The 26264-nt window shown below is 37.6% G+C and overlaps 1 protein-coding gene across 2 annotated transcripts in view; it reads right to left on the reverse strand.

Annotated features, from left to right (window-relative positions):
* The window catches only part of LOC149565205 (uncharacterized), a 321656-nt gene that overhangs the window by 230236 nt on the left and 65156 nt on the right, over window positions 1-26264 (reverse strand). For both annotated transcript variants that reach the window (XR_016362018.1, XM_089818752.1), the window contains exon 4: window positions 9494-9585. Coding sequence is in view for 1 of the 2 variants with exons in the window: in XM_089818752.1 (XP_089674878.1) it covers window positions 9494-9585 (92 nt within the window). In the remaining variant the exon portion in view is untranslated. The remainder of the gene's footprint in view (window positions 1-9493; window positions 9586-26264) is intronic.

Here is a 26264-nt window from a genome sequence, read left to right on the forward strand (position 1 = left end):
AGTGATAAAGTATTTTTCTTCCAGTCGTGTTTAACTTTGGCTTGAATAAGCCATCCGCGGCCCAAAATGGAGTCATATCCTTTTCTCTTTAGTGGGATCTCGACGAAGTCGAGTAAAAATGGTTGTGTGCCAATCATCACCAATTGTGCCATTATGGCGAGCGGTTTAATGTCGTATTGGTCCGCTGTCAACAACTGGAATGTAGGTGGCCACAATGTTAGCTATCCCAACCTCTTCCAGGTATCCTTAGGTAAGACATTCACGCCGGACCCTTCGTCGACAATTGTGTCTGTCAGCGCATTTTCGAGAATCCCCATCTCAACAACCACCGGATGCCATCCAGATGTGAGGGCGAGCAGCATTGGGTCTTCTCCACTTACGGCAATTTCCTTCCCTCTTCCTGGTTCTCCTAGTAACTTGGCAGTTGGCACGATATTTGTGAATGTCAATCGAAGCTAAGGTAATCATTTTGGGATGCAAGTCAATATAAGTAAGACTAAAATCATGATTTTTTCTAAAAGCATAAAACATCAGCATAAGTTCTATTTTGAGGGCAGCATTCTTGAGGAAGTTGTGGAGTATAAATACCATGGGATTGACTTCAACAAAAGTCTAAACTGGGTAGGTTGTAAAAAGAAAAGAGTTTTAGGAGGGTGGAAGGCTCTTTATGCGCTCCAAAACAGGTGTCGTGATGCGAAGGTCTGGGATTGGAAAACTACTCAAACTTTGTTTGGGCTTCTTGTGTTACCGGTAGTTCTCTATGGATGTGAAATATGAGCCAGCAGCACTTCAGCCTTACAATGGGAACAAATTGAGGGAATTCAAAAATGTTGGATCACAAGCAAGTTAAAGATCAAAAACACTATCTCATATGATATCATGCTTAGTGAAGTGGTAGATGCCCCTATCAAGGCTCTTGCTATGGTTCGCCTCATTAGCTATCTTAAAGAATTGAAAAAATGTGTGCAAGAAGGTGCCCTAAAATGGTCTTTGATGATATTTTGTGCAAACATAAAAAGACTTGGATGCAACAAAACATCAAGTGGATGAAGAAATGGAATATTCTTTTCAATATGTGTCCAACAAACAATAAACAAATTAAGACCTTTGTTATGGAGAAATTCTATAAGAGTAATTGGGGAAACGAGCTTGGAAGGAAAAGGACTTATTACATCAGCGAATTAAACCCTACATGAGATCAGCTCCAAAAGGCATACATAGAGGCTAACATTTCTCGAAGAGCTAAAACTCTTATTGCTCAACCTAGAACCAACTCTCATCAGCTCTGATGTGAGATCGGACAATGGAAGAGGCCAAAAGAGCCTTGGGAAGAGAGAGTTTGCACGTTTTGCAATTCTAGGAAGGTGGAAACCGAATAGCACTTTATTTTAGAATGCGATGCATACAGGGACAGCAGGGTCGAATTTGCGTGTATTATATCTAACAACTCTTGGCACGACTTATTCAGCAAGGAGAACGTTGAACAATTGGGTGGGCTCATCATCAACTTGCACAAAAAAAGAACCAAATTACCTAAGTCGATTTAGTTAGAAGGCTATCCCATAGGCTATGTTTAGCCTCGTGGACACTAAAATTTCATCTATCTATCGATCTTTCCGTATATTACAATAGAAATAGAAAATTGTTTCCTGTGTCTGGAATGAATGATTTCCGAGTCATTCAATATCTTTCTATATGAATATATGTGTGTGTGTGTGTGTGTGTGTGTGTGTGTGTGTGTGTGTGTGTGTTACAATAGAAATAGAAAATTGTTTAATGTGTCTAGAATGAATGATTTCCAAGTCATTATATATCTTTATATACGAGTTGTTATTATTTATTGATCCCTTATTGTCGATAACTATTTCTTCTCTTTGGCATTAGCTTGATTCACAATTTTGTCACTCTGATGATTATCTTCTTTTATGTTGATTAGGAAATAGACTCTATTAGTTGATCTATCCATTTTGTTAATATTTGACTACGTTATGAAATCATAAATAATCAGTTGTCAAATTGCATTGTTAGACAATCTTTACGAGATCATTTCATATTGCATTATCCTCCATGTGATTGACTCTAGCCCTAATACCCAAATCCATTCCATAATGGTCATATCAATTGTTTGATTACCATTGACGCTCAACCATCTTTGAATCTCATTATATGCAGTCGGTTCCTACAATTGGATTTCATTTTGTTTATTGCGATCAATGTTTATTAATAAGTCTATATCTTAATTAGACGTTTTTAATGGTATATCTTGCACTTATATTATATATTGATTATTATTTGTTTATATTTAATTTTATCATATTATTATATTAATAGGTGATATTGCTCTAATGATTCATGAATACAATTTTATTAATTTTCTAATTATATTCTTATTAATAAATTATAGTTTACTGTTATTTATCCCTTTTTGCTAATTTATTTTTATGATGTATTTTTATATCTTGTTTTAATGTAGGGACATTACATAGTGCTCGTTAACGACAAGAAAACCATCAAATATGTTGTCTTCCCAACCATAGATGATAAGCTCTTATCATCACCCCCAAGCACACTACATATTTTGTACATCGCAAAATTCATTTTCTATTGATGCAAGAAAGGCCATGCATGTAGATGAATCAACGCCTCATGCTAGACCTCCAGTCAGCCTTGTAGTTTTGGCCAATACCAACATGCCAATTAGCCATTAGGTGTACTAGGTCAAGCCTAGAAGCGATCCGACCTAGTTACACATCGATAGATATATGTGTGTCATTTCAACATTTTGCATGGCTTCTACTTCTCAACTTTTAATGAAAGTCCATTGACTTTGATGGAGAAGTCTGGAGATATTTAATGAATTCATTGCTTCATTCCATTTGTAGTTTATGAGTTGCCAATTGCAATACATGGTTAGTCTAAACCTCATTTGGCATAGTTTGATTGTGAATGTTCATTTAGATTGCAGCAATATTTGGTTTTTAGATGGACTATTTATGATATGAAAATCTTTGACTACTTCATATGGCACTGTGTCTTTGTGTTACATCCCAATTTTTGCCCTAAAATTTCTTTAAGCTAAATATAGCTGTTGAACCAAAATAATTTTTCATGTTCAAGTGAAGTTAGCCATTGTTTCATCATGGTAGTTATAGCCGTTGCTTTATTTATTCATGTTCATGTGAAATTGAAGCAGTTATCTTAAGACGTTGCATCAATCTAAATTACTATATGAATTTAAGTCAGTTAAATTTAGCCATTGTGTTCATGTGAAATGAAGATAGTTTTTAGCCGTTGTTCATTCAGTTAGTATTTATGATGAAATTCCTAACGATATTATCTAACAAATTATGAATCATGAATTGATGTTTTGGCGAGAATGATTGTTTTGAAGGTTGCAGGATAAAGATCGGAGAAAGAGGGGAAGCATTACGAAACGAGGTCATCGGAATGGAATGGTCATAAAATCCAGTCATCAAAAATGACAGGTTTGACCTAAAAATCGCCATGGCAAGTTATTTGAATTTGACAACAAATTTCTTAGTGGAATCCGCATGAGCTAAAAAAATTAAAGTTAAAATAAAATAATAATAAATATAAACAAAATTCTTGCCTTAATTTGATTTATCAAATAATAATAATATCACCTTACATTATTGTATTTGCTTAATTAAAATCATAAATATATAAACACAAGATGGCACTTCTACATTAAAAATTATAGTTCAATAATACCACCTTGTGTGTACATACTTATAACCTTAATAAAGATAACAAAATAATATAAAATGATATTATTTAAAACTGACCAATTCATCTTTCCACCTCTTTTCGATTCTTTCTTTCTTTTCCAATCTTGAAGTCGAAATGAGTCTTGTAACGACAGGAAGCCATAAGGTCAAATACGAATTAATAAATAAGCTAGCCTTGTCGTCTTTTAGGCATCCTGAGATATCCGTCTCAAACTCTTTTTGCAAATACATTTATCACCCTACAAAATCCCTCAACCATCCTGCAAATACGTTTATCACTTGCAACATCCTCCTATCTAGCCGCAATATTATACCCTCTAAGCTCCCACAAAATCATTTTTGCACATCTCTGATCATTGGTTTCAGCAGATATCTAACGAGGCCACCAAGCAAGATAGAGTAACCCGTCTGTATAGCCAAAGCAAAGTAAGAATGTGTTAAATTGTTTTTATCTTCCAACTTTCAATCACGTTTTGTCCTTTCTGAGTCGGGTTGATTCAAAACATAAGTTAGAATGTGTTAAATTGTTTTTATCTTCCAACTTTCACTCATGTTTTGTCCTTTCTGAGTCAGGTTGATTCAACACATAAGAGTTGCGTGCACAGTATTGAGTCTTGCTGTTTACCATACGCTCAGATTATTTGAGAATGCCAACAGAACTTGTTTTCATGGTTGCTAATGAAGTAGTTGGTGTTTATAATAAAAGCCGACTATGGAAGTATTAAAGCTTTATGTTCTCAACATATTCATTGTCTATTATTACCGATTGTCATCACTTAAAAAAATACTTTTTGAATATAGACTACACCATTATCAAACCACATATGTCTTAATCTATAGATTTTGTCTTGAAATGTTCTGTTCTCAAACAAACAAACAGTATTAATGATCAATTCTGAATACCAATGAATTTCATAGGATGTAAAGTCATAATCTTATAAATAGGTATAAGATGTAACGGTTCAAGCAGCGAGGAGACACCGATCTGAAGATCTGTTGATGGTGTGAGGTGTACATGAATCTGATAAAAGAAAAAACAAGAATGATATCAGTAATTGATAATGCACAAATTAATCTAATGCTAATAGCTCATGTGATTCCACTTTGATAATTAGTTGTCAAGCTAAGTGGTGGAGATCGGGTTATAAAAACCCACCTCTAAAATCCCTGGCCAGGGCGATAAAAGGCGGACTTGCCACAACAAAACGATCGCGTTGTTGTCTTGATGCTTCAGTTATTCAACCGAATAGCTGTTGGGACCTCAACCCACCTCAATACTCCAATGATTAGATCAATGAACGTCCCAAGCCTGACCTCAGGGTAGGGAGGACCGTTCTATTAATTTAGAACTTGTGGGGATAAGTAAAAAGGTCCGCGGTTGGGAGGTTAAGCCTATGTTAATGCTTCTCCTCTCGCCAAAGTCAAAGCTTGGTCAATTAATTGGAAAAGTCTCTCAAGTAAATCAGTACGTATCTTTGCTTTTAAGTTAGTTTTCCTTATTTTTCAACTGAAAAATTTTTCTTGGAAATAGATGTTATCATAGAAATATAATTTAGTTCTTTTTAGCATGTTAGATGTAACTTCTCATTTCAACAATTCAGATTAGGGTTAAATTTCAGCATTTAGATTCAATTTCAGTATTAGATTAGATTTATTCTCAAAATTTAGATTAGATTTAAATTCAGTAAATAGAATAGATTTAGTTTCAGTTTAACTTCAGTATAGTCTAGATTAATCTCAACAGTTAGTTTAGAATTTTAGATTCAGCTGATTATGTAATTGAATAATGTAAACTCAAAATTGGATTAGATAAATGAAGAAAGTAGTTGTAGAAAATCTAGCTGTTACACTTTGGTTAAGTAGAAAGTAGTCTATCTAAGCGTTATAGATTGTTATGATTGTCCTTAGGTATTAGCAATAGACTCGATTCCCTGACCCTTTCCTTCAATCTTTTGTTTTAGTTTAGGAAGAAGGCATTGGTTAAATTGCTACATTACATGTTCAAGTTTCATCTACTTTGAGATAAAAGAATTCATAAAGTCAAAAAACAATTGTGCAAGTCCCCTCATGACAACCAGTAAAATCACATCATTTCATTAAGTCTATACGCATCATAAAGTTGCATGTTCACAATGTAATCCTCAAGGTTACCTTATATAGCATTTGAGGTTTCCTTGTCTAAAAAAGGATAGAATACTTAGTATATTATTCTATGTAGCTGAGTGTCACAAGAGATGCATTAACATGTGGCCGCTCTTGTACTTTTCCTATATCATTGTTGTGCCAATTGTTTACATGCAAATCATTGTTTATGCCAAGTATCTTTTTCCCTACCAACGATTATCACTTCCTTAATAATCTTTATCCTCAACCTTTAAATCTCGTTTGTTATCTTTAAAAGTTATCATTAATAAAGTCATATCAAATGAAATTCATTTTCTTCAGCAACCACAATATGTCTGATGACAATGATTTTTTAATTGTCAAACAAATGTATTACTTGTTTTGATGGGGATCCCCCACGGGATAATTTGCAAGAGACCATGGATGGGGCCAAGGAGGTGATGAGGGGTAGAATGGAAAATAACAGGGATATGAATATACCATTATGGGAAATAACTGATAGGAGATGGGATTGGCATATGCACTCCCTTATCCATGTTGGAGGATACTTTCCACATCCATCATTTTTCTACAACCCTTAATTTAAACATATTGATGTTGAGATCACACGGGACTTGTTCAAGTACACAGACAAAATGTTCCTCAAGTAGGAACAACAAAATGAAGCTATGTAAGAGTTGCAAATATATAGGCAGGCAAGGGCTTTTCTCACTTCTAGGGATTTTGTGACAAGAGCGTTTCTCACTTCTAAGGGTTTTGTGGAAAGTAGAAAGGCCTTCCAACCAAGTAGACTAGAAACTTTTGAAAGCCTCTTTATCTTGTCAACATGATCATAAAATGTGTTTAAGGTTTTACAATATTTGTACATGATAACATCTTCATATCATGTGTTTCCCAACTCTGTGGTCACATTTTTTTGGTTGAATGCAAAAATCTTGGATGGTCATACGCATTTTGACCTAGCCATGCAGCTCATTCACTTGTGAGAATAATTGGAGTGTTTTTTAACAAATGTATCCAAAGAAATGCAACTGCCTAACACAAGGAAAGATGAATAACTTCGTTTTTGTCCACCATAGCCTCCCCTTGAAGCTTAAGAAACTGATGGTGAGACTTCTAATATACCTCTAGTCAACTGAAATAGTATTTGATGTGCTTTTCACTTGTAAGGCAAAGACTAAATTATACATGGATAAAAATAAGAACTATTAAGGCAGATGAGTAAATCAACCTTGAAGAGATAGATCATGAGTCTAAATGGATATTGATTATGAATAGATATTGATTATGATGATTTTCTTGGGCTAGATGATTTCGATATGATGGCACAAGCCAGCTTGGATCCTTATATTATTGAACAAATTAGGACAAGCTCTCACCTAGGAGCTCCATCATCAAAGCCTCCTACCCTTGAGCATGTAAATGGCTACATTTGATTTTTGGGGGGGGGGGGGGTCTTTGTACTTTGTTTATAGGTTGATTTTGTACGAAGTCACAAACTATATTGTAGTTAGCTTACAGGTTGACTTTGCCCAAAAGTCACAAATGATATTGTAACTAACATTTTGTACTTGTCACCATCTAGTTATTATTTATGTTGTCTGTTTTGTGCAATGTAGAAGCAATATGAAATGAACATGAAAAGATCTATTAACTCTGTTTTATTTGCTCTCAAAAGCTCTATGCAATGGAAATGCCCTTGGATATTAATAAAAGAGAGTTTATAACTGTTTTTCTTCAATTTTCTATGTTTATATAAATCCAATATTCTTTGGCAAATTTTTTTTGAATTTTCCAAAAACTATATTTTTGGTTGAAAGATTAATGTTGCCATGCCCTCACCTACGCTACCCCTTCCTACTCAATCATATTCCCTTACTCATATGTCCTCCCACTTGTTCCCTCACCCATCTTCTTCACCCCCTCTCCCTAATCACTCGATCCCTTTGACTCCTATGCTCCCTTTCAATGATTTCCTCGCCTTACAGTCCCATTTCCTCCCTCGCATACACTCTCCTTTCAAGCTCACTCATCCTCCTGATCCTCTTACTCCCTCTCCAACCTTCAACCTCTCTCTCACACACTCATTTTGTTGTTTTTGCTCTCTCCCTTCTTCCCCCTTGACTAGCTCCTTCCTAATGCCTCTCTTCCTGATTCACTTCCTTTCCTCTCTCTCACTATATACTTCTTCCACATCTCTTACTCCACCTCTCTATAATATCCCCAACTCAATTCACACAAGTCCTAATTTCTCCTAACTGCATTGATTTGTCAAACAGTTTACACACATGCTGATTTCAGATTTAAATGCAATTGTGGTTCATTGTGTTGATTAGTTGCAGACATTTAATGCTCACAAGTAGGAACAATCAGATCATCATTACACTAACAACAGTTCTCAATATGAATTAAAGTGAAACAAATTGTAGAGATTAAAAACAATCAAGTGTGAATGTTTTTCCTTGAACTCAATGACACATTGAAAGTCATTCATATGTGAAGAATAACTCAATCCAGTTTTTTCCAGTTCAGTAATTACAGTCAGGCCAGGTTAAACAGAGTATATGCACCTATTTTGTTCCCAAAATCACACTCTTCACTCCCAATGACATCTCTAGTGCTTTTATGATTCTCCCATCTGTGAGGCAGCTTTAGCACTTTATACAATCGGCTATATCTGTTCTTGTCTATGGGCCCATATGGAAGCCCCCAGAAGTCAAACAGCAGCAGCACAATTATATAATTTAATGTGCCAAACAAATAAATCCTGTGAATGAGAGATATGAACTGCCTGCTTAGAATCTTCACGCAAATATACTAAATCTCCATTCTCATGTTAATGACAATGATGAAACCCGAGGCTCCAAAGATTACCATTCAGAAATCTCTCCTCCTAATTATAACGTTCACATGAAGAAAACTTCCATCTCCAAATCACTAATGATAAATCATATATCACACTTCCCACTGTTTAATCAAATGACTGCAATAATTAATGTTCCATAAAATCAAATGCCCGTGATACATACTCATCATTCCATATGATCAAGTGCCCATGGTAGAGAATGATCATATGCATCCTTCAAAAGCTCCCACAATTTATGATTGTGCCCATCTCATAAGGTTCAATCACCCCAAGTAGAAACGTCAACATCATTAATGCAAGTATTATTCCAGCAAACTAATCGCACAACACAATAGCCAACAATTATTAAACCCCACTGAAATATAAAAGCTGCTCCAATTTATTAAACAATGAAATACATCGGCCTTAGCACACATGAAGAAGGATTGCCATGATTACCCAATCAAAACAAATAATTATGTTTATTGCATCTTCATCAGTATAATATCCAAAGTTGCTTGGATTATAAAATAGTAAACCATATGCCACCATAGTGTATTTTTAATATTACATCATGTTCGCAAATTGTTGGAAATCAAATAGCTACCCTTACGATATAATGGCATGGTTGTGAAAAATGCATCAGAAGAAAATCATAATAGAAGAATTCTGACAATAAAAAACAAAATGACTAATATCAATGAAAATATTTAATTTTGGTAACTCAATGTATCTAATTGAAAATGCTCAAATACTAATCAGAAATTTCTCTTACCATTTCATGGGATTTAGCTGATATGGATGAAAGCTTTTGCAAGTTAGAAAGCCTCTTAAGAGAAGCATCCATTAAAAAGGAGGACGATTTGCCTACAATTCATAGTTAGTGTCAGATGGTACAAGCAACAAAAAATTTCATAGATCTATCCAACCGTTCATTAGGTATAACTTTTCTTAAAAAACAAACTAACCATCATTAGGTCATATTATTACTGTAAAGCCAAGCTAGCATTAACAAAACCTTTGTGACATTCTAGCATAGTACATAGAAAAACTATGACAACATATATAAATTCCAGATATGTAACCCAAAATATCACCTCTCATACAACTGGTGTAGATATCTTAATACATCTTGTTAAAAACTGCTTAAAATGCCTTTCAACATTGATTAAATAATAAACAAATGGTAGTTAAGGCATTCTTCTTGCATTTGCTGCAAACCGGTACATTTGTCCAAAAATAAAACAAACTTCAACTTATTAAAATAAAAACATATCAGGAAAAATGCAGAAATGGCAGAATAGTACCAATAAGGCATTCTCCACATCAAACATACAGAGCTTAAATGTTATGGTGGAGCCCAAATTTATAATTGAAGTTCATGACACAACCTTAATAATAACTCTCATAATACATCAAAGGTTTGAAATGCATTCCAAATACCTCTATATAATATATATATATATATATATATATATATATATATATATATATATATATATATATAATGTCCCAATTCTTGAACCAATCCCACAAGAGCATTAAGTTACTCTGTGGACAAGGAGTACTCCTCGGACGCCAATAGCAAATAGGAGTTAACAGAATTAGTTAGAAGCAAACTATAATTAGTAGAAGAATACGAGTTGAGGAAACAATTTAAGTCTTATAAATAAGACAATTTCCTAATCATCTTATGGCAAATAGAGGTTGATCCCAGGTAAGAACCTTCATTGATAAGCACACTAATTCAGAAAAGCATCGCCGTCAAGAAGACAATTTATATTATGAATACCATATGAGGAAATGATGATCTCTCTATATCACCATAATGTAGATCAGTCGATCAACATGTGCAACCATTGCAGTATGCATAAGTAAAGAGAAGCAAATATAAGGACTCAGCATTAGCATATTAGTCAGTAGTAATCAACAAAGGAGCCTTGACATGATAAACATTGACCTCACCATCAAAATAAGGTGATCAATGAATGATTAACTTCATCCATACCAATCAGCAATGTAAAGAAAGAATAACAAAAGGCAAACATAGGCTCCGAGCAGTGATGGGATGATAGCATAAGGAATCTGATTAACAGTAAGAAAGATTTGAATTCAATTATCTAAACATCGTCTGAAATATAGAACACCTGCAAGAGATAATGTCTTGTGTCAAGGTTCAGCCAAAGCCAGGATAACAATGTGATCATATAAACATCAACCTATGATAAGGATATGATAAAGGATGGAAAGTATCACAAATCAACTAAGGCAAGAACATGACAACATTGATTGAGAATTGATCAAGCAACTCGACAAAGCGGGACTAGCATCTGATTCAGTATCATCGGCCATGATTAGAAGACGACAGTAATCCATAAGTCAATGAAGATAATCACAAAAATCATGGCAATGTCAAGTATGAAACAAGCAGATCATATATGCAAATACAAATATCGAGTTGAAGCATTGACAACTATCAAAACATTGACCAAGGCTCATGAAATTCCAAGATTGATTTAATGAAGTTGACTAATAGATGATTAGTCTTAACCATCAATAATCATGGTTATTAATAATCGATACAGCAAGACAGCATTCAAGTCAATCCATACCAAAGATCAGTAAAAAAAAGTAGAATAATAATCAATAATAATAATCGGCCGTAACCGCCTTTCCTTCTTCCACTTCTCTGTATTCCTTCAGGCATTCATTTTCCTCTTCTTTCTCACCTTCGTTGACCCTTAACATATTACAGCTCGAAAAGTCTCGTAATCCTCCATCTGCCAGTGGAAAAGGTCGTTCACCAAATCCAAATCATCCTCCATCGATCCAACCTCCAACCATAAGAATCCTTCCTCATTGAGTTCCAATCGATTCTTTCCTTCATCCTCTTCTTCGGAATCAGATGATATGGCTTCTTTGCCCATCATTTGTGTGTGTTAATCAATAATGAATCGTCATCCCTTGCTTTCCATTGATAGTGAATTCTTCTTCCAGTCATGCTTAACCCTTGCTTGTACAAGCCATCCTCAGCCTAGAATGGTGTCATATCCTCTCCTTTTCAGCAGGATGACGATGAAGTCGAGTAGGAACGGTTGTGTTCCAATAGTCACTAGTTGTGCCATCAGGATTCCCAACGGTTTGATCCCGTGCTAGTCTACCGTGAGCAACTCGAATGTAGGTGGCCACATCGGTTGTCCCAACTTCTTCCAAGTATCTTCTAGTAGGACGTTTACCCCTCAACCTCCATCCACAATTGTGTCTAAAAGGATCGTTCCTAATATACCCATCTCGACGACCGCTGAATGTCGTCCGGATGTGAGGGCTAACAGCATTGGGTCTATTGCAGTTGCTCCACTTTCCTTCTCCCTTCTATCCATTGTACTCGCTCCACTTTCCTTCTCCCTTCCGTGTTCTCCTAGTAATTTAGCAATCGAGACTATGTCTGTGAGTGCCGATCAAAGTTGGGGCATTGTGAGTAGCAGATCGTTTATTTTGACTGGTACTTCAATTTGTAGTATCTGTCATACAATGTTCTGTTCCACGCAATTCCTTGCTGAGGTACCAGTAGTGTCCTTCAAGTGTGCTTCCTCTGCCTGCGTCACCTTCTCAATTTCCGCCTGTGTTTCCTCTAATCTCTTCTTTTCCTCCGTTGGGTCGGGGTACAGTTTTGCTTGCTTCCGTGTGATTGCCAGAACCTCCTCTTCGTCCATCCCAATGGTCATCAAATTCACTCCTGATTTCGAGCACTTGGCATCTTCATGATCTCCAGGACCACAACATCTGCGTAACAACTTTGGTGTGTTTGTTGTTGTACAGTCTCAGGCAAAGTGGCCCCATGAATTGCATGCTCGGCATTGTACCATCGGGCGGTCGTTCGCATCGTACTGAATTTAGCTGCGGCTCCCATTATTATTGTTGGCATTGTTGTTGTTTTGCCCTCGTCTATTATTTTTGTACCCTTCCGACGTGGCACCCTCATTGCTGGTGTTTCCGCTCCCTCTTGACGCGGAAGCCTCCTGGATCAGGAGCACTTGTTGAGGTCCTCTTGTTTTCATATAAAAGGGGCATTCTTTTGTGGAATGTCGCATGATCTAGCAGATCTCACAGAACTGGTTCTTTGGACAGGATCCCTTTGTGTGACCTTCTATCTTGCATTTTGTGCACCATAGCTCGTCTCCCTTCGTCTCTTTCTGCATGTTCTTAAATTCCTTCATCATTCGGATCATATCCTTCTGGAAAGCTCGGACCTTCTTGAGGCCCTTTTCGTCGTCATTGCTCTCTTCTTCCGAAGACACATTGTCATCTGAATCGGATGAGCTACTCTTCTTTTTTGTTTTCTACTCACTTTCTAAGTTCATTGCCCGATTGTATGCTTCAATGTATGACGATGGCGGCACAATCTTCATTTTCTTCCGTAACTTCAAGCGTAGTCCTTCAATGAACCATATCTCTTTTGCAGCCCATCTGTCAGCTTACTTTCCATCTTGTTTATTAATTCTTTTAATTTTCTGGCATATACTCGAACTGTTTCATTTTTCCCTTGCTTTGTGTTGTATATTTCTACTACAATCTCATTGTTGTCGCGCAGTAATTGAAATTCGGTGATACTCTCCTTTTTAACTCCCGCCCAATTAGTTAATTTTTGGGGATCCGCATCAACAAACCAATCAATTGCTACACCTCTTAAGGTTGCTCGAAATTGTTGGACCCATTCATCTGTATCAGTTACGCCATTCGCCGTCCAAATTGTTTCACACGTCTTACAGTGTCTGATTGGATCGGTCGTTCCATCACCACCAAACTTTGGCAACTTCGCTTTTGGTCCTGCCATTATTACTTGATTTTGTGTATGGGCGTTATTCGGCACTACGACACTGGCGTTGTTCTGCACTCCGAGACCGACATTCTGCACTCCGGCACCAACGCTTTGTATTCCGACACCAATGCTCTGCACTCCGACACTGACGCTCTGCACTCTGACACCAACATTGTTTTGGGCAAACATCTTCTCCCAACAGCTGCGTTGTTTGCTGAAGAAGGGTCTTCGTTAAGCGAAATTGTCCATTCCGGAAGTGTATCACAGACGAAGAGTTCACTCCACGCTCATGCTCCCTCGGCACTCCGAGCCGTGCGAGTTAATTCCCTTCTATCTGGATTCTCTTCCCCTGGCAAATACAGATTCAAAAATTCCTCCCTTGCTTCTTCCACCAATTCCACCCATTGCCGAGTCCCCTCCAACAATTCCTCAATGCTTCATTGTCCATCGGCAATCTACTGAAACCTCTGTCTATGCTCGGCCTGTTGTGCCAAAAACAAATTTTCTTGTGCAATGCGTAGTCCATCTTTTCCCTTTATCTTATTTCTATCTTTGTTAAGTTGATGTGGCATTAGTCTTCATTCCTCTGCCTTCGTTCCAGGTCCATGGGCAACGGCGCCAAATGTTTACCGCATAGGGTAAATAGATTAATGCACAAGAACAATAGTACTCCTTTTATTATTCGCATATGTCAAAGAGATTACATAATGCTTCTCCTGATGATTACAATGATCTCGGAGGGTGAATATATACTTTCTGAAGAACCTACCCGAAGGGCCATCGACTACATAATATTTACCGACGACATCACCCTATTGGCTACATAACAATTACCGATAACACCAACCCATTGGCTACACAATATTTACTAACGACAGGTAGAAACCGGTTGCAAGCAAATAAATACAACTTAGTGAAGGCACCCTAGTTGCAGGGATAGAAAGTTCAGATCAGAAACAGTATTATTATCATTGCTGTAAAAATTCATCTACACGTCTCAAAATGGAATCATATCACTACAAGCAATATTATCATTTGATCATTGCATATACATATAAACATATCAAATACTGCAGCCTATTCTTAATTGCATAAGCATATTGAAATATCAGACATAGCACAGTAATCATTGTTGCACAGTCACGTAGATATATTAGACGCAACATCATATAGCATTATTGCTAACATCAGTGAAAGAAGGGTCATTGCATATTTTGTTAGAATATATAGTCCACTAATATAACTGAAAGGGGGGAAGGGTGAATCAGTTATCCTATTAATATCACAATTATCAACCTTATTAAATTTTAACCATATGAGCAATATAATCATAAACCACTTCTCAGGTACTCTGTCTTTGTACTGCTCTCTGTAAATCAGGTACAACTTCCGTACGTCTTCGACTTACATGTTGCGCATTGAACCACGTCACCAAGACACAGTGAAAAACATGTCCATAAACACGCATCATCAGACAATCAAGACATTGTCCATACAACTAAGATCTCTATCTGCTACTCTGTCAGTCTTCACAGACTTACTGCTATGTTGACATCAATGACAAACACAGTCATGAATGCAACATGTCAATACTCTCCAATGCTTAGGATACTCTTCCAAATAAATTTCATCAGAATTCATGCTAACAATCTCCCCTTTTGGCATTGATGGCAACATAGACTAAAAACATCTAAGTTCCAAGAATACCAAATAATACTCTACTGTTGCTGCTGCTGTTCTCATCTTTTCTAATCGTCTTCATCAATCAAATCTGAAAACCTCTAGAACACTGCTTTGTTTTGCATCTTCTTAGGATCGGCAATAGTTGTTCAAAATAAACAACTTACCATACATATCTCCCCCATAGAGATATTCCTCCTTTCTTACATGAATCTTTCTAAATCTCCCCAATAAAATAGAGATCTCTCCCATTGATACTTTTCTTATGCATTCTCTCCCATTCAACTAGAGGGTATTTTTCATGTACATATCTGTCATGTCCCCTACTTTCATACACTGAAATTTAATAAACAATATAATAAAGCTTATAAATGACTTCTTGTCGTTGAGATGATAATAAATTAATAAGTATAAAATAATATTAAATAAGGAAATCAGTAATATAATATAAGTCCTGAATATTATAATATATTACTATAATATAATATAAATAGACAAATGATTTAAAAATAAATATGTTAATAATCATAATAAAGTTATTATTATTAATATTATAATAATATAATCTAACAATATAATTCATATGTTAAATATAACTAAATTTAATTATGAACTTATATTCAAGAGTTGTGTCTCATCAATTAGACATATATTGAAGAATATATATAACAAAAGGGTATAGAAAAAAAAGGGGAAAGGGAGATACACGAACTATGAATAAAGCAAAAGCCATATATCAGTTAGAAAAGAAGACATGAATACAACGATCAGATCCCTGACAAAGTACAGAAGAAAATAATAATAATAATAAAAAAGAGAATATAGCAACCGCAAGGGGAAAGGAGTTTTCCAGCTTGGCGTTGGAAGAACAGACACCAGTTCAAGGAGACGACTCAACAGCATTGACTGAGCATAGCATGGGAAGGAAAAGATTATAATCAGGTTAGAAGACGGTGACACACTAGCAAATAAGATAAGAAGCATGGTATCGAACAGTGGCAAGAATAACCAGGTCCGAGTCATGGCCAGGAGCATATGATGAACTCAGTATTAATAGAAGTATCATAGCAATATCATTGAAACACCCAGTCATTGTCAGGAATTAACCTAATACAATCAATGAAGAGTTATCATACACGTATATAATTGACCCAACAGTCCCGTCAACACCACAACATAGTGGCTATAAATAAATTGTCTAATCAAAAGTAGCGATAGAGACTAGATAGTGAGAATTGCTTGCACACGTTGGTAAAGATTGAGCATTTGACATGCGGATGTAATCACAAATAGAGATAGAAACCTCCAGCTAAGGGAAAAAGAGGTGACACATCTATCGTAGCAGAACTGATACAAATTAAAGGCTGCCCATAATTATAAATTTCAGGTAAATATGGATGATTAATTTCATGTGCGTCCTTCCACAAATGCATCTACTTATCATAACGAGCAAAGGCATCAAACAAGTGAATCAGTTAAGGAATCAATGACTACTAGTCAATCAATATTTTGGCCAGTCTTATCAGTAATAAAACACCAGTCAATATAGAAAGAATATAGACTTCAGTATCGTGATTCTGCTACAATGCGGATTGAGATATACTAGTACTAAATCATATACATCTGGACTGCATAAGGGTATCAAAGATGAATGTACAATGGGATGGGATTTAAGAAGTTAAACTAAAATAATTTTTCTCTTACACAAACACGACAGCATTCTAAGAGCACATGTCAAGGAATGTTAGAATATCTGAATACCAAAAGAATTATGATATTGTTTTGAATATGGTATAAGAGAATACACATACTCATTGAGAATATATTGTTATAAGGGAAACCTTAAACTGAATAAGAAACTCAGTAGTGGCATTGGTATGAAAGGCTTAGAATGAATGCTAATAAACATATTGGATACAGTTACAGACCCCACTTGTAAGGAGAAATCAACAATTCAACATTCAACATAGACAAAGAGCAGAAGAGATGTCAATGGTTGTCCTGATTTTATAAAGCCTTCAACAAAGGGACATCTCAATATCTCCCCCATTAACATCAATGACAAAGGCCTCATTATGTCAATTTACTGCTCTAAGTCTTCAACCAGCTCAAGTGTCCAAAAGACACTATTCAATATTATTTCTAACAATTCCAGAATTATCTGCTTCTTCATCAAAATTGTAATCTAAAATCCTTTCCTTAGTTCCAAACTTTTCATCAATCTTTACAATTGCGCACTCAACTATTGTCATGGTTTAGTGATTAAAACATCTATATGCCTTACTTTTTTATGAATAGCCAAGAAACATACCTTCATCACTTCTTGGATCGAACTTACCAATATCATCATCTCTCTTAATGTAACACTTGCTTCCAAATATTCTGAAATACTTAATTGATCGTGAATGACCAAACCATAATTCATAAAGGGTTTTGCTCATACCTCTTCTGATACATCAACTTATCAAAGAAAGCATAGCACTACATATATGTCCGTAGATTGGATATCTAATATTTGCATGATTACTAAAGTCCTATAAGATACAGCAGTGATTCATTATCCAATCCATATAGTATCATTAGCAGATTGTAAATATTATTAAGATAATCTTAAGTATTGCAAACATAGACTTAGTTACCTTGCATATTTCCAATTGTCATTTTAGAAATAGTAGTGATATAGTTATCAGTTCTATGCATAAGCATTCATAAGAGATATCATAGATTATCACGCATAGTGTTAAGTGAGACTTCGAGAAAATAAATCTCTAGCAAATGATTCTCATAGGTAATCATCCCTATTTCCCTATGTTAGAAACTATGGAATTTCCGCCAATGTATTTGCACTGCTTGTGTTGGTATGTATTTTCCAAAGGCAACAACCCCTTATATCTATATATATATATATATATATATATATAGACACACACACACACACACAGATATATATATAAGATTTCCATGAATCATTATTATATTAATCTCTCACATAGTTGTAGTTCGTAATAAAGTAATGTTATAATTAGCATTAGTTAAACCTTGTTGGGTTGGGTAGTTAGGAAGCATGGGGATGCATCTATTGGTTTTCCCAACCAACCGACTATTATATGAGAACTCTGGTATATGGATGATGTTGTTTTGGTATCAATAAAGTAATAGTATTTCCTCGCCATTCTGGTATCCCTAGTACGAGTAGTGAATGTTCTATTGGTACTATTGAATCTATTGTTCTATGTAAATTGTGTTAATATCCATTCTACATTTTGGCGCCGTTGCCTAAGTCCAAACCTTAGAGGTCACCAATTGGGCAGGATGGAGTAATGGGAAGACCGTTCTTACCACGTATACAGGTAACAAATAGTGACGGAGAAGAGGAGGAAATAACGAGATAATATAAGTTGACATGTAACCTGGTGGCGGCCTGGGAAGTTTCTATTGACCAGTATGTGCAAAAGGAAGCCCATGAGAGAACAGTTCCGGAGAGCATGGTACGGGACAAACTTTCAGTACCACCAGCAGTGTATGACCTACTTGGACAAATCGCTCGACTGTTGACAAGGAACTTGGTACGTGTGAGGAAGAAAGAACCAAAATGGAAAGAAAATGTAGAAGAAAACAAGTGCTCCAACAGTTCGCCGACAAAACGACACGAAAACTGGAGTAGAGTAACAATCCAAGGAAAAAACTAGGCACTAAACCAATTCAGGCCCCTGCTTCCAAATAAATATCCTAGGTGAGTGCTATTGATTGGTATACAGACTTGGAGGCGGGCAAGAAAAACACATGGAATAATCTTTGTACACCCTTTGAAGACGAATTCAGACTCCTTCGGGATGACGATGAAATAGTGACAGAGATCTATAATACAAGGCAAGGGAAGAAAGAATTTGTCAGAGCAAATAGCAGGAGGCTAAAGGAATTGATAGGAAAGCTTGAAAACAAGCCTGCTGATGGATTGAAAAATGGTGGTTTAATGAAGGGTTGACTCCATCTCTCAGAAAAAAGATGAAAATAGTACCACCATCATCCTTTGTGGATGCCTGTACCCGTGCACTAGCTATAGAGTGAGAATAAAACCTCCAAAGTCAAGAGGCATGGAAGCAAGAGTGAAAGCTTAGAATAGAGCATAGATGAATCCAAGACCATCCAAGCCCTAAGGAAGAATATGATGAGGTTAATGAAGGAGCTAGCAGGAAGGAAGAGAAAAGAGAAGGGAGGGAACTATGGTGCACAGATTGTGAAAAGGAGGGCCACACAAAAGGCACATGTCCACGTAAAGCATTTTGTGATATCTATCAAGTGTCGAGACACACAATCAAAGATTGTTCGTACAATCTAAAAGCACAAAACGCGCAAGTATTCTTCACCCAGGGAGAACAATCCACACCGCCCACCACCCCTCCATGAAATGCAAATACAAATGCCTCACCTGGAGCATACAAAAATAATAGACAGGGGAGCAATAACAACACAGCCCAAAGAGTAATCCTGTATATTTCTAAAGGAAGACATATGATCCACTGTGGATGGTGCAACGAATGGGGGCATTTTGAACGCGACTGCCAGAATGGTGGAGGACAGGAATGTTGTGTAAATGGTGCAGATCGAGTAATCACGAGGATACCAATTGCCCTAGACAAAACGGGTTGAACATGCTCAATATTGCAAAACTAGAGAGCGAAGTATTAGCTATCACAAGAATGCACGCCAGGAAACTTAAATATCTGGATGCTACCACAAAAAAAGAAAGATTTCAGGAAGCCACGAAGGACATTAAAGATATTATGACAAAGGAAGCAGGAGCGAGTATGGCTAAAACTCCAAACAACCTGTAATTAAACAAGTCCTTGAAACCACCATCCCTGTGAAAACTGTGGATCTATTAGAAACAATACTTCAATTGCGGGTGGCAATAATGTGGGGAGCAAGTATGAAAGGCATAACCCTCCAATGAGGAGCAGAAAGAGGAAGTGCAAGGAGGAAAAGAAACCAACACTTTGTTCACCATAGGACTAGGGAGGACACCTGCAGTGGTGGAAATGGAAATAATGGGGTATAAACTATCAAATACTATTATCAATGGAGGTTCTAACGTGAACATCCTATATGAGGAAACATCGAAGGCAATAGGGAAACCCATACTCTGGCTACCCACATTCCAATTGGTGGGTGTAGACCAGCACAGGATCAGGCCAATAGGAACCTTAATGGGCAAAAGGTAGTAATTAGTACACAACAATTCTTTCTGGACATTGTGCTAATTACCCTGGAGAAAAAAAGGTATGATGCATTGCTAGGGAGAATATGGCTAATCACAGCAAAGGCCACCCATGAATGGAAGAAGAATACCTTGTCCATAGAGGTAGACGGCAGAAAGTACATAATAGATCTGAGGAACAAGACTATTAGTCAAGACCTAGCATCAGATTTGGAGACAGAGGGAGAAGACGGAGATGGGGTGGACTCAAATGAAGGAGTACTTTGACTTGGCGAGTGCTCAGAAGATGTAACGAGCTCCGTCAATGACCTATTTCACTGGCAAATGGGAGACTATGAAGTATTCCAACCACAATGTAATACATTGTAAATTCAAGAAGCTGAATCCAAAGAAATATATCTAGAGGGCTATAAGGAATACAAAGAGGGTACGGCAATCCTTAACAATAAACCTGCACACATATTTGAGGAGGTAGAGTACAAGGAGGCTAAGTTGTAGACAACAAACCTGGATGAGAAGGATCAACCCAAGGAGATTCTTATAGGAGATGACTGGGATCCGATGTTGAAGGGGGTAGCATTCAAGATTTTCCTTGATTACAAGGACGTATTTGCATGGACATACAAGGACTTGAAAGGAGTACCCTCAGAATTTTGCGTCCATCGGATACCACTGATACCAAGAGTAAGACCACTACATAGAGGAACATACTGAATGAATAAAAACTATGCAGCCAAGGTTCAAGAAGAAATCAAGAAAAATGCTTGAAGTCAGGATAAAATTCAAAGTACGAACCAATGAGTGGGCATCTCATATAGTCATATCATTAAAGGAGGACGGTAAACAAATTCAAACAAGTGTTGACTTTCGATGCCTGAATGCGGTAACTATAAAAGATCATTTTCCAATTCTTTTTACTGATAGCATTCTAGAAGAGGTGGTTAGCCATGAAATGTATTCCTTCATGGACAGATTTCCAGGATATAATCAGATCAACATTGTTGAGGAGGATAAGCTAAAGACTACATTTGTTGTTGAACAAGGAGTGTATGCCTATAACAAAATGTCATTTGGGTTGTGCAATGCACTAGCCACGTTTCAAAGAATCATGCTACATATTTTCGCCAGTAAGTCAATAGGGAATTTCAGAGCCTTCCTGAACAACTGGTCCGTCTACAATAGAAAGAAGCATCATCTGAAAGTCATTAATGAATGCATGGATCAATGCCAAAGAGCAAGGATGGCCTTGAAACCAAAAAAATGCAGATTTATGATCCCGCAAGACAAACTTCTTGGTCATATAGTATGCAAGGAAGGATTGAAAACAAATCCCGACAAGAGCAGGGTCATTCTAGATATGGAAGCTCCATCAGATGTAATTGGTGTCAAGTGCTTCTTGGGGCACATAAGCTACTACAAGAGGTTTATAAAAGGACTTGCAGAAGCATCTTTACCTTAAAAAAACTAACCAAGAAAACATAATGGTCTTGCTGGGAGCAAGAATAGGAGGAGGCTTCCAGGAGCTAAAGAACAGACTAGTAGGTGCTTTGATTCTCATATACCTTAACTGGAGAAAACAATTCCATGTCCATATGGACCCCTCTAATTATGCAATAGGTGTCATTTTGCCACAAACTAGGAAGGAAGGGTTGGACCATCTAGTGTACTTTGCGAGCAGGTTACAGTCAAAAGCAAAAGGGAACTACAATTTCACTATAAGAGAGGCATTAGGTATGTTCTATGTAGTCCAGAAATTTAGACATTACTTATTAGCTACACCCTTTACATTTTTTGTTGACCATCAAGCACTAATGTATCTAGTAAACAAGCCTATAATTCAAGGGAAACCGAGTAGATGGCTAATCCTTTTGCAAAAATTTACTTTTAAGATCATAGTCTAGCCAAGAAAAAGCCATGTAATTGCAGATCAGTTATCAAGAATCAAGTCAAGAGAAGCCTTTGGAAATGGAGTGAATGGAGACTTTCCTGAAGCACACCTATTTCAAATTCCCATACTACCCTAGTAGTATGAAAGGATTGGACAATATCTGTCAATTGCTACCTTTCCAAGAGAGATGCCAGCAACAGAGAGGAGAAAGATTGCACTCAAAAGCAAGACATTCCAGTTGATCGAGGGATTGTTGTATAAGATGGAGTCTTATGAGGTATTAAGGAGATGTGTTATGGAGGAAGAAATCCTAGGAGTACTGAGAGAATCCCATGAAGGGTTGGCAAGGGGGCACATCAGACCTAATGCGACAGCTACAAAGGTGTTGTTGGCTGGACTATGGTGGCTCGCACAGTATGCAGGGGCTTTGAGTTGTGACACATCACAGAAAGTTGGCAAACCCCTAAAAAGTGATTTCATGTCATTGTTTCCATCACAACCACAAGAATTATTTGAACGTTGGCGGTTGGACTTTGTGGGGGCCTTGCCAGTAAGAAATAACCATAGGTGCAGGTACATAGTGGTGGCAAAGGAATATCTTACAAAATGGGCGGAAGAACGGGCTCTCCTAGACAACACAACTGTCAATACAGCCAAATTTATGTACAAACAGACAATAACCAGATCTGGTATCCCACTCCACTTGACCAGTGATAGAGAGGTGCATTAGTCAATCACACAATCAAGGTAATCACAAGTGAGTACAAAATCTTTCATTCTTTTTCTAGCTCATACTATCCAAAGGGCAAATGGTCAAGCAAAATCCACAAATAAAATATTGGTGACAATTTTGTACAAGACTTGTGGAGTCGAAAAAGGGGATTGGGAGGAAAGGCTTCCAGCAGTTGTATGGGCGTACAGGACTACCTACAAGGCCACCACCGGGAAAACCCCCTTTCAAATAATGTATAGACAAGAGACAATAATGCCAATAGAATGCGTAGTGCCCAGCCTACGAATAGCAGATCAACAGAGATTAAGAGATGATGAGAGTTTACGGGAAAGGCTCAATGCCTTAATAAAACTCGATGAGAGAAGAATGCTAGCTCAATGGGCAACGGAAGTAGCGCAAAGGAGGCAAAAAAATTGGCATGATAGGCATTTGAAAAGAACGAATTTCAAACATGGACAATTAGTACTCATGTATAATAGCAAGAATGAGATAAAACCTTGCAAGTTTAAAATACGATGGTTGGGACCATAAAAAGTCGTAGAAGTGAAGAACAATGGCGCAATAAGCTTATCCACTTTAGATGACAATCTCTTAAAAGACCTTGTTAATGGGTCTGAATTGAAACCCTACGACAAAAGGGAGAAGTCAATTCCCATCGATTCCCTGGAAAGAAAAGAAGATGAAATAATAAGAAAAATAGAAAGGAAGGACAGAATGAAAATCAATGGAGGACCCACCAAAACTGTAGAAAGAATTATAAAGAAAGAAATACCTAACACCGCCTATGGCTATAAAGTAAAATGATGCCCCCTCCGAATAGCATTCCGCAGGCTAAGAAGAGAAATGGTTGAGATTGTAACCACATCGCATGGAGCGTGCACACATGGCAAGGCAGTCAATGTACGTAGACAAGGGAAAACCAGCATACGCCCAATAAAAAAAAACAACAGAAGTTGGCATCCAAGGCACAACCCACATACGACTAAGGGAGGCAACTTCCAACATGTGTCCCAGGTGAAGTCCAAACGTACAGCGTATGGATGGAGGAAACTAAGGCATCCAATGTACAAACTACATCCTGCATATGGATAGAAGCCGAGAAGGGTGGACAAGGCGATAAGGAGGACGAGGCGGCAGGTGTACAAGGTACAAATGTACGGTATCAAGAGCTTGGCGAGCAAGGCGTATGGCTCACTCAGGTGCCAAGTGACACTATCATACGGCTCATTGAGACAAGCATCCAACCATTGGTGGTAACCAAATTCAGATCCTTACAATCCAAAGACAAATTGCAGCAAGACACGTAGTATAAGAAACGGTTGGAGTCCAAAGATAAATGAAGCCGCAAGAGGAACAGCTCCCTATTCTAAAATCATAAAAATAAGTGTTGGCAATCCAAATAGAGGAAAGATTATTGATTCAAACAAGAAACCAATCTTGCAGACACTAAAAGGAGTGATGAAAATATCAAGTAAAAAGGGGAAGGTTGCAAAAAGGACTATTGTTGCTAACATGACTTTCGAAAGTGTGGTGGGAACTGAATGTCGCACCTATTGGTAAAATGCATAAGATGGTCACATACTGAAGGAAGCCTTACACAGAGCCAAGGTAGATAAAGTAAGATTCATGCCGATTTTTGTTTAAAAAGGATTTGAAGCTATATTGTAAACTATGGTGGCTCCTTATGATAAAGAAAATCAAAAATCTGTAATCCAGTACGAGCAACAAACTCTGACAATCTCATACATGGCTAAAGAGATAAACAAGGTCTTTGGGATTCCACACCGAGGACAAGAACTCACAAAAACACTAATGACATTGGAGGAAAAGAAGTGGCTGAGGTTAATATGCAAAGATGATCTGACGAAACAGGAATAGGAGATAAGATAAGATAAGATAATGATATTAATGTCCAACAAGAGACCAATAGGGGTCTAAGGGACTGAAACATACAACAGTACAGTAAAGTAAAGAAACTAGCAGGAGCACCAAACGGTGACCGGAAAAAGAAAGCACAACAAGGGAAAGAGATAAACAAATGGAAGAGAGAAGGCCGTCAGTCCTTTCTTGATACAAAAAAATCCTGTATAGAAGGATACAGGCCAAGATGAGCAAGGGTCTGTGTCTAGCACCGTTTCTGTCTCTATCGTTGCATAATCGTGGGGGTAGGGTGATGCTCTCTAAGGAACCCAAGCCGAGGTCTGACCGATCTGGTGTATCCAGAGACAATCGGACAAGGTCGTTTCCTACCCCGAAAGTGGTCATGGAAGGAAAGAAATTCGTGATGAGCTAATCCAAGGTCTAATGCAGAGGGAATCGAAGCTGTAAGGTGTGATCTCTGAACTGGGAGGCCTCCCGAATAGTGAGTGCCATGCACCTTTGGTCGGAATAACTAAAAAAAGCCGAAAGGGATCTGCAGTCTCTGAAAAGGCAATAAAATCTACCTCTGATCTCATAATACATGGGACATCTGAATATAAAATGGGTCTCTGTTTCCATTTCTAATAACGTGCAAAGGCGGCACACATGTTCCTCTCTGGATAGGTGGTGATCAGTCTGGCAACGGAGTCAATGGGCTCCGACTCTAAAAGATCCTAAGGCGATGCAAAGGGAATGACACCAACAATGGCTCAGATAAGAGGGGCAAACAATGATACCATCTTGGATCTCAAGAAAGTGCTTTGAGTAGAATGCCATCCAAGGGCATAACCCGCCAAGGGGCTAATCCAAGTCGTCGAGATGTACTGCCTATAAATGTTGAGTCTGACGTGGTCGTTCAACTCCTGTCAAGTGGGGAGGAGGGGGGAGGAGCATCCAATGAGAACTGATATGGTGGAAAATGGTCAATGTCCATCCCAATCGAGCTCAGTAAGATAATGGCCTGGGTATACCAAGAGCGAGCCCTAGTTGTCCCCGTTGAGCTAGCTAAGTCCCATGTAGAGCAGTTAGCAAGGTATGAGTAACTGTATCAACCCTCCAACGAATCCGTGAAGCCTCTGAGTCGGTGGATGAACCAAATCAAGTCAAAAACGGCGCTGAGCCGGAAAGGATGAGCTCAAATCTCGACCAAAACAATACTGTGTGGAATGAAACGGTGGCAACGGATGATCTGACGGAGGAGAAGTGTCTATACCTGCTCGATCGAGGCCCAATTGGAGTCCAGAAGAGATAGACCCCATACCAATGCACCGTAAAGAACTGTGGGTCT

This window comes from Cupressus sempervirens, chromosome 3 (assembly GCF_028749045.1).
Source record: "Cupressus sempervirens isolate cs-2001-9-10 chromosome 3, ASM2874904v1, whole genome shotgun sequence".
NCBI lineage: Eukaryota > Viridiplantae > Streptophyta > Pinopsida > Cupressales > Cupressaceae > Cupressus > Cupressus sempervirens.